At 35.9% G+C, this 10,467-nt stretch overlaps 1 protein-coding gene across 3 annotated transcripts; it reads right to left on the reverse strand.

The window, feature by feature from the left end:
* LOC107625080 lies at positions 805 to 5,166 on the reverse strand. 3 transcript variants are annotated; one of them, XM_021115653.1, is made up of 5 exons: positions 5,038 to 5,166; positions 4,854 to 4,942; positions 4,176 to 4,219; positions 3,852 to 3,910; positions 805 to 3,365 (listed from the first exon to the last, which is right to left on the reverse strand). In XM_021115653.1, the coding sequence occupies exons 1-5, from the start codon at positions 5,141 to 5,143 to the stop codon at positions 3,322 to 3,324; spliced, it is 342 nt and encodes a 113-aa protein (XP_020971312.1). In that variant the 5' UTR covers positions 5,144 to 5,166; the 3' UTR covers positions 805 to 3,321. The 3 variants fall into 3 exon arrangements, with proteins under 3 accessions (XP_020971312.1, XP_020971313.1, XP_020971311.1); XM_021115654.1 differs by having other exon boundaries at positions 805 to 3,491; XM_021115652.1 differs by lacking the exon at positions 805 to 3,365 and having other exon boundaries at positions 3,498 to 3,910.

Raw genomic sequence — 10,467 nt, forward strand, 5'->3', positions numbered from 1 at the left:
TTGGTTAGCTTAAGATAGTGAGTGTGTGTCAACCAAGTGTGGGAAAATTTGGGAACATTAGTTGAGATAAAAGTATATTTTGAGATTTCAATGAAGATCTTGGGACACAACTAGAAAATGGATTAATATAGACAGATTTAGTCTTTATTATAGACGGATTTTTGGTTACCGACAAAATTACCGCCGGATTTTGTCCCTCTGTAAAAGTCTCGTCAGAAATTATTTACCGACAGATTTTTTCTGTAAGAAAATTACCGACGGATTTTTACCAGTTACCGACAGATTTTCCCTCTGTAAATTCTCCATTCATTTCCCTAAGACGACGAACTTTTCGACGGATTACAGATAGATTTTCCAATCTTTGAATACAGACAGAAAATCCATCTATAAATCCATCAGTAAGGTAAATTATTTTTTTTGGATTTTTTCATTGCAAAATACACCTTTTTTCATACAAAATAAATATAAATTTAATAAATAAATTTTTTAATCTAATTTGTATTCGAATATTTATAATATTTCAAAAATAAATAAATTTATTGTATTATCAAACTAAAAGAAAAAAGTAATAAACAAGGAAGCCAATATAATTCAAAAAATAAACAAAGTGTATTGATATGTCAACTATAATAATAAATAACAACTATACATCAACACAATGTGTTAATACATTAACTATAATTCAAAACATAAATTCAGTGTATTGTTCTTATAGCATCATATAAATTTTGAATGCCAGCATCAGCTAAGAAGCCACCAAGGAGGCCAAGAAGGTTGAGAGTTCTCATAAAATTAGTAAATATTGTAGCAGATTTAGATGATGGAAGATTCAATGTTCCAACCAAGAATGTGACCAAGTTCATAGATATTCCCATAACACATTCTTTCAGCTAGTTTAGTTCATGCATAGTGAAAAAAAGTATGCAAATTTAGAATTCAAATTATGACTCAAATTTCTTTGGATTGAAAAAGAAAAATAAACCAGGGCAGGTAGCATTCAGAATAAATCAATGACTAATTCAGCACACATAAGTAAAAGCTATAAACCACAAATATTGACAAAAAAATAGAGAGAATGGAGTGACCAAACCTTTCAGATACTGCTTGATTTTTTTTGTAGGGAGTGAATAAGGCATTTTCTTATGTGTCAAGCACTGAAGTTGATGTCATTGTTGATGTTCAAATTCCGGTTGGTAAGTACATTCGAAAATCTGCAATATTTCGCTGACAAATGTTTCAAGAGCATTTGTCATGAGTCATGACCTTATTTTAATTCTTGGATATTGATAAAAGTTGAAAACCTACAGGTTCATTCAAAAAATTTGACACAAAAATTGAGCATTTGTCATCAGGTCACTTACTCAGTTTACTCACTACCTAACCTTAATTCAATCTTTCCTTTATCACCAAAATTGACCTAACCTTGTAACCTTACCATATAGAAGGTTCAATTCCTAATCCCGAACATGAAACTAGAACAAAATCGATTTCTTGTCCAGTCTGCAGTGTAACACACAAACAGAAGATTAACACCACACAAAAAGGAATAATCACTGTTAATGCCGAATATATATCATCAAGATGCCTTATTAAGCACATTCAGCTTGCTGGTTTTTCTGCTTTCAAACAATGACATTTATGTTGTGCAAGAATTTTTCACATAGCTAACATGACAACAGACAATAGCATGATACCATGCACAGAACAATTATTTGATTAGGATCAGTATAAACTCATGCAACTAATGTGAAACATACAATTGGGCGCATGTGTAGTCGTGTCAGTGAGGGAGCGAGTGTGTGAGAGAAGTGAATTTTTGAGAGCACCATACAAAAGTTCCATATTGTGAAAGATAGAAAATTCGAGGCTTTGATAACATTAACTGCTAAGACTAAGACCCATACTGTTGCTGGCATCCTTGCCCACGAATATAACAAGAAAAAGAAATATGGACATCATTTATCCTGTTCATTCATCTTAAGCAAGAAGTAATAAATAATACGAATAAGCTCTACCATCGGAATCTACAAATAAACAAGCTTTACAATTAGCATACATTGAATATTAGACATGCACACAAATTAGCATTATTGTTCATGCTATATAATGAAGAGTAAACTGTAGTTCAACACTTATAGGCAAGGCTTTTGTATATTCCAATATAAGCTTATATAAATAGCTTGTATAAATAAGCTTGAGTTCAGCAAGAGGCACTAAACATCAGTATAAGCTCATGTGGCAATATAACTTAACTACTGTATGTTTTTTGTTGTTTTAAGTGGCATCGACACTTCTTACTTTGTTTAAAATGGTGAAGAGAACAAAATAGTCTGTCAAATTAGTGGAAAGTTCTTAGGACCTTTTATGATGAAAGTCAAGGGAGGAATGAGGAACCTTGAACTTAAGAATAAAATGTTTGCTTGCACAATGATGTATATCTGTAGGCCAAAAGGGGCTACACTACAGTCATTATTCCTTTCATTTTATGTTCTAATTCTCTTCATCTCAATCAAATTCTTTCATTTATTTGTTGTTTAGAAAAAATGGTTTATTAAACTTCTCCGTAAATGATGCCTTGTTTGTGTAACTGTTCTGACATAACTTACCAGCAGATATAAGTTGGAAAAAGTAGTTTTAAAATGAAAAATGAAGATATCCAACATTATATTTTGAATGCTTAAAAATGATAAATGATCTGGGTTAAAAATTTATTTTTGTGATGACTCATTATAAAATTGGATTAAGTCAAGTCTTAATTTTTGAACTTATCAAAATGGATTTCCTCTGATTCCATTTTACTAAATAATCTATTAAGAAAGGGTAATATGGTCAACCTATAAAATTTAAATTCAAATCAGATGAATTCCACCAAGTCTTACCAAATTTGATAGGACTTGTAAACCAAAAGCAGGGAAAATGATGAAAATTACCATATCAACTCATTCCAAACAAAAGATCTAATATGCAAATCAAATAGTCTCCCCCTTCTAATCATGCTAAACCACACCAAAAATATTTTTTGCAAGAATGTGTTATGCAGTATTAAGTCTAACGATTTTCATAAGTGAAGTTACCAAAATTAAACGATAATGCACTATCTACCAGAATACACATCAAAAAGTTTCACACACCATTTTTTCTGCAATTAAGTTTGGGAGCCAAAAGCATTGACTCTTTTCTCAGATTTTAACAAAATTACAAATTGAAATCCAACTAAACTGGAAAGTATATACACCATAAAAGAGTTTAAAAACATACAAACTGCAAAAGGATTACTGTTGCAAGAATACATGCACCATTTCACTAATGAAGTTAAAGCCACTAGGTCCAACTATGGAGCCAGCCAGAAGATATCCAGTAATAACCTGTCAAAATATATTTATTACTAATAAGCTTAGAAAAAAAATATTCAGGCCGGTTGTCCCACAAAAGCAAATGCAACGCCACCACAAGTTGCCAAAACTATAGCGACCACAAGGTCTGAAATCAATCTATTAGATAAGATGAAAGAATTTCTCATCAGCAACAATACTATAATCCATCTTATATGCTAAAAACATAATCAACAAAAGAAGTTTACCGCAAATCTAGCTGGAGCATTGGATACTTGGATTTAAAGTTAGATATTATGAAAACATTATCCTAAAAGATGCATATTATATATATGAAAAGAATGACCTATAACTAAATACATGATGGAGTTGAAATGACCTATAATTTTGAAAAAGCACACTTACATAATATATCGAAACAAACTTTTATGGTAAATGCACCATATCAGACTCCTAGTTTAAGTAACTGGAAGGTACACTTCACATATGAAATACTAATGTAAAAATAGAAAGAAGTACTTTTCATCCTTTGTCTCGTTCTTCTTTGGCTTGACCCTGGCCACAGTTTCGAGTACAACCTGATCCAGACATATATTAATAAAGGCCATAGAATTGTCAATTGTGTAATATATAGAAACCATGGAAATATATGACAAGGGATAAAAAACTAAAACGTGAATCACCACTAAGCACAGCCGAGTGAAAAGTTTCATATTTTCACTAAAATAAAAGGAGTACCTTAATCATGCTATTAAATCTAAGTTTATATTTTTTGATTACATCAAACTAGGATATCATGAGTAGAAAAAATAAAAAAATAAAAGAGTTGTTTACAAGACCAACCTGTTGCTTTGCCACACTGTTGTTGAAGCTCTCCGCATCAGGCACTACAAGCATATTAAGAGGCAAAGAAGAATGAAAAGGCAGACGCCAAAAATAGGTTCCGAATTTTTCTTTTCTTATCCAAAAACACTGGCGTAAAAAGGCATACAAAACTTAAGTGCATTTAAAAAAATGCACATACATACAACATGCCCAAATCAGCAAGAATGAAAATGAAAATGATTTTAAATCATAAGATGCAAAATGACGGTCATTCCCATAACATGAAATTCGCACCAATCTGCCATTTTCTTCTTATAGATCAGGAACCAGAGTCAATGAACATTAAAATCAACAAATTGATTGTGTTAAAAAATGCAATTATAGAAACTCCAAATAGCTCCGGAGCTGTGAAAAACACAAAATCCGAAGAAAAATCCAACGAGATTTTGCAGACCTGATGATTTTATAGCCTAATGAGAACTAAAATTCACCAAGTCAGTGCAAATCCTTTCCAAATCGGGAATAAGACTGAAAATCGAGGCAAGAACAGGAAGGAACAAGAATATGCATGCAAATTCCAGATAAAATATCTCAACAATTCAAATATATAGTTCAAAAACAAACTTCATTCTGTACTACAATCATAGAAATTATGTTTCAGATTTCACAAATTACAGGAATATACAAAATTCATACCTTAGAATTTAGAAACTCCGTACTTTGCAATAGCAACAACTGATTTGCAAACCTAAGAGCTCTCATTGATCGTATTCTTTGATTTTCAACTTCAATCAAAATAGGGAAGGGACAGGGTTAGGGCTAGGGATCATGAAATCGGAACAGAACCACAATGGAAGGGTTAGGGCTAGGGACGACAAACCTCTGGCGAGGAGAGAAGAAGCAGTGCGAGAGCGGCGGCGGAGGGAGCTCCTAAAATAAGAGCACGGCCGAGAGAGCTCGTGTGACAATGAAAGGAGCAAACGCATTGAGAGCGGTGATAACTCCGATTTCGTGATTTATCTTGTGCTTATTTTAGGGAATTTTACCACCTTTTCCCACATTTATTCAATGAAATAGCATGGTTTTGTAATTCTCCCTTGAATTGTGCTTAAGAGTAAAAACATGCTTTTTACGCCATTAAATTGGTGATTTTGATTCACTTAAATTCTATTCGATGCCTTGATGTGTTTGTTGAGTGATTTCAGGTTCATAAGGCAAGTATTGGATGGAAGAAATGAGGAGAAAAGCGTACAAAGAGGAGAATGCATGAAGAGACAAAGATTGGGAATGCATCAATGGGCGCGCACGCGCAGAAGTGGTTTTGCATAGAGACGCGCAAGCGTACATAACGCGTCCATGCGGATGAAGAATTTGCCAATCGACGCTTGATGAGAGAACTTTGACGTGGTCTAGAAATTTGCGGATAAATCCTCGTTGCAAGTATAGTTTCTAAACCTTCAAAAGTCCTTTCATACAAACGTTTTGGTTGTCACAAGTAACAAATCCCTAAATAGATTGATAACCAAAGTATTCAAATCTCGGGTCGTCTTCTCAAGGAACTGCAGGGAAGTATGTTCTTATTATTGGTTATGAAGATTGTAAATTGGGGTTTTGAGAATGAGGAACAAGTAATTTAATTGGCAAATAAATTGAATGGAGAACAAGTGATTTAAATGGCAAGTAAAATAAGTAAATGACTATAAATAAACTTTTGGCAAGGTCTGAGAAATTAGAGGTCCTATCCTAGCTATCCTTATCAATGATGATGAGAATTGAATCTTAATTCCACTTTGTTAACCTTTACTAAGATAAAGGAAGGTCAAGGGATTAATTGGGTTGATCTTCGGATCCTATTTATTTCCTAAGAAAAGATTGGGATTATTGAAGTTCAATTTAATTAACAAAGATAACAATTATCAATCATGCTTGAGTTTGATAACTCCTGAGTTACTGATTTCTTAACCAATACCAAAAGGAGAAACGTAAATCTACTGGAATAAAAATGTCTTCAGGTGGGAATAACAATAATGTAAATAAAAGAAAGCAATAATAAACTGAAATACCTCGAATAACATTAATTCAAAGAGTAATTTGTAACATAGAAGAATTCATAAATAAAATTGAGAAATAATAAAAAGGAATATTGAACCTGATAAAAAGATAATCCTGAAAGCAAGTAAAATCCTAATTCTAAATCCTAATCCTAAAGAGAGAGGAGAGAATCTCCCTCTCAAAACTAAATCTAAATCATGAAAACTAACTAAATTGGCCACACTCTGAATGGATGTATTCTCCCACTTCATAACCTCTGGTCTATTCCTCTTGACTTGGATTTGGGCCAAAAAGGGCTTCAGAATTTGCTAGGAGCGTTTTCTGCAATTTCTGGTGCGTGGCCTCTGTCACGCGTCCGCGTGGGTCACGCGGTCGCGTCATTCAGAGTTTTCCTTGGCACGCGGTCGCGTCAGTCATGCGGCCGCGTCGTAGGTGTTCTTCTTAAGGCGCGCGGTTGCGTCAGTCATGCGGCCGCGTCGCTGCTTCTTCGTGCTTGGCATGCGGCCACGTCGTCCATGCGATCGCGTGGATGCCAGTTTCTTCAAAAACTCCGTTTTGTGCTTTCCTTCCATATTTGTATGTTTCCTTTCCATCCTTTAAGTCATTCATGCCTTAGAGGATCTGAAACTACTCAACACACGAATCACGACATCGAATGGAAATAAAGGTAATTAAAATAATTAATTTTAAAGCATAGGAAACATGTTTTTCACATACATCATATAATAAGGAAGGGAAAGTAAAACCATGCAATTAATATGAATAAGTGGGTGAAGGATTGAATAAATCACTCAGATTAAGCACAAAATATATCATGAAATATGGGTTTATCAACCTCCCCACACTTAAACAATAGCATGTCCTCTTGCTATATCCAAGGTAAAAAGTAAGGTTAAAGTGGTGGAATGTCATGCAATGCAATCTAATCTAAATGCAACTACCTAAATAAATGATGCCTCATGCAATTCTAATTTTTTTTTCATTCACTTGAATATAAAGCTTGCATGTAGTTGAATTAATTCACATTCTCAAGGAGTCATACATATATATATAGCCAAGCCTTAGATAGTGATAAAGTGCCTTTACAATTGAGATGGGAGAGAAAAACGTTTTATAACTTGCAAGACAATTAATAATTTAAGCAGAGATATATGTTAATGAGCTATTGAACCCTCACTGGATTTTGTGTTTACTCTCTAATCACTCAGTGTTTATTGGGTTAATCACTATATTCTTCTTTTTATTCTTTCTTTCTATAACTTTGTTCTTCATCTAACCAATCAACAATTATAGAATATAGACATACCAAAAATCATGAGGTCTTTTGTTAAGGTTGTAATGGGGCCAAGGTAAAGGTAAGGGTATATGTATAAGGCTAAGTGAGCTAATAAGTGAATCCTTAATTAATCTAAGATCTCACCTAACATACATACTTTCTAAAGCAAAGCTTCTTTTCCTATTTTCCCATATTTTCCACTTTTGATGTTACATGCTCATGTTTCAATATTTATTGTTTTTACCCCATGTGCATTGCTTTATTTCACATTTGGGGAATTCTTTTTGTGTCTCCTTTATTCAAATACTGAAAAACAACATTATATATATATATATATTTTATTTTTTTATTTTTTTATTATTATTTTTTATTTTTTTTATGCACATGGTAATTTAATTATTTTGATTTCACATGAGCATGCTTCTCAAAGATTTTTATTTGAATTATTTTATTCTTTTCAACTTTTCTACCCTTTTGTTTTTATCATCCATGTTCGCCAGATCGTACCATCAGCTTCAGGTGCTCATAGCGTCGCTTGTTGCGACGCTCCATCTGGTCAAGCCGTCGAAACAGGTGGTGCACTAGATGATAGAGGGGCTCTGGGGCAGGTGGAGGTGCAGTGGTGGTGGCAGGGGTAGCTAGGGCAGCTGTAGAGGAAGAGGGGCCAGCAGACGGTGTGGCTGTCTCAGCAGTAGCAGTGAAGAATGGAGGTCTGTAGCCCAAAGCCAGAAAGTTCCTGCTGTGAGGGATAATCTTCTTGCATTTTGCAACAGGTGGCTTCTCATCAGCATCCTCCCAAGGCACGTCAGCTCGATGGCCTAGCTGTGTAATTAGATAAGGAAAGGGAAGAGTGCCTCGGATGTGGACCCTGGCCATATAGTACCGGATAAAGCGTGGCAGGTACAGGTCCTTACCCTCCATCACACACCATAGGAGGGTGATCATAGCGGCTGGTATCTCAGTCTCGTGAGTACTCGGCATAATGAAGTTGCTAAGTATCTGATGCCATAGCCGAGCCTCATCATTCAAGTTAATCCGCTTGATTCCCTTTGGCATGGTAGTGTTCTGACCCTTAATCCAAGGAACGGTCGGGTCAAGGGCTATCCGGGCTTTGACTGCATCCCAATCAAATTTCATGAATCGCATATCCTCCTCAGCTCTTTGATAACCATCTAGCTGATCAGATTTAGGCAGAAGCTTCAGAACATCTTCAATGGCCTCTTCAGTGACCAGAATCTGCTTCCCCCGAAGGTTCACTGCATCTAGGGAAGTCTTGAAGTAATTGCAGTAGAATTCCCTTACCCAAGATGCATTGACCTCAGTCAGGGTTCTTTCCAGGAAGAACCAGCCTCTTTGTTTGATTTGCTCAGAGGTGTATTGCTGGAGTTCTTTTGGAATTTTCAAAGTCCTCTCCAGGTACAGGTTCCTGGAGGTTGCAAACACCGGATACTTCAGCTCACAGTATCGGTTTGCAAACTTTACTGGATCAGTAGCAGGGAGTAGCTGGTCGGCCTTCTCCTGTGGGGTAAAGTTTTTCTCCCTCCAAGAGTCATCATGCATGATATCTATGATGGACATGGAGGATTCTCCTCTTTTACGTTTGCCAGTAGTTGCCTTTGCTTTTCCCTTTCTCTGGGAGGCAGACATCCTGAAAAATAGAAAACCAGGATATAATAAAAACGGAAAAACAAATAGGCAAATAATCAAAAGAAACACAAAGTGGCAAAGGAGCAATAGGATAATGAAAATGAGTTAAGTAAATGTGCATTAAGGATTGGATAGGATTTAAAAGTTCGAAAAGAAGAATTCACAATCCAAAATGTAATAGAAGGCATGTTAATAAGGAAAAATTATCAGTATGCCATGGTTAGAAGGTTAAAAGAAAGTGAAAAAACCAGAAGAGATGTTTTGAAAGGTTAGTTTGGTTAGAATTGAAAAAGAGTTGAAGAAGTTGAAATTAGTGAGTTATAAAAAAATGGGTTAAGGTAAGTGGCATAAGGATAAGTTCCTAAGTAACAAGCATTCATAATTAGAAGCGACAGGTAACTCATAACCAAACAAGGAAAAAAGGTTGATGATGATTCAGATAGATATAGAAATAGCAAAAATTGGAATCTAAGCATCAAAAATGCAAGTTATGAACTAGGAAATCAAAGAGAATAAGAGTGCGTGCCCTGGCATTCATGAATTGGTTTGGTGAAATCTAAGGAAAGCACATTTGAAAATGCCAAGACCAAGACATGAATGGAAATAATTTACAGAAATTTGGATAGCATTCCAGCTAAAATTGGATTGTCCCAGAAAATAAACAGCACAGAATAGTTCATATGAATCAAAAATAAAGCTGCAATTACATATAAGGAATAAGAATCATGAAAAATCACAGTAAAGAGCAGCATGAAACAAGAAATTACAGCATATGAACAAAACTAACATCATAGCAACAGCAGAATTGCGAAAATAATAAAACAAGAAACACGAACAGCGCAATTAAACATACCTAAATCCATTAACCACATCCTAGGCTACCTAACAACCTAAAATCTACTACAACATGCATAGCTAACTAGCCTAATGACGAACATAAACAGAAAAATATGAATTAACTACGAAGGATAGAAGGGTGGCGTGCGTCGGAACCTGGTGGGCGTAAGAAAGAGAGTGGGGGCAGAGAGGTGGCTGGGGATGACGGCGGTGGCATTTGGCGCGGCGGCGGTGGCTGCTGTTCGGAGGAAGGGAGGGAAAGGTAGGGGTAATGGGGGTAGGGGGTAATAGGGGAAGGAAGGGGGGCTGTGGTTGGTGCTGGGCAGTGGTGACGGGGCGGCGGCGGTGGGTGGTGGTTGCGCGGCGTGGGCAGTGGCGGTTAGAGGGGAAGAAGAAGAAAGAAGAAGAGAGAAGGGAGAAGGAGGAAGGGGGTTGGGTGGCGGCGGGGTCTGGGTGGTCGGCGGCGTCTGGCGGTGGCGTGGTGGTGGCTGGGTGGGG

This window comes from Arachis ipaensis, chromosome B02 (genome assembly GCF_000816755.2).
Source record: "Arachis ipaensis cultivar K30076 chromosome B02, Araip1.1, whole genome shotgun sequence".
In the NCBI taxonomy this organism is placed as follows: Eukaryota; Viridiplantae; Streptophyta; class Magnoliopsida; order Fabales; family Fabaceae; genus Arachis; species Arachis ipaensis.

Coding starts and splice junctions, on each gene's coding strand:
- LOC107625080 (XM_021115652.1), bottom strand. CDS start 5,143: ATGCGTTTGCTCCTTTCATTGTCACACGAGCTCTCTCGGCCGTGCTCT. Junction 4,220..4,853: donor CGGAGTTTCTAAATTCTAAG/GTATGAATTTTG, acceptor ATATGCTTGTAG/TGCCTGATGCGGAGAGCTTC. Junction 3,911..4,175: donor ACAGTGTGGCAAAGCAACAG/GTTGGTCTTGTA, acceptor TGTCTGGATCAG/GTTGTACTCGAAACTGTGGC.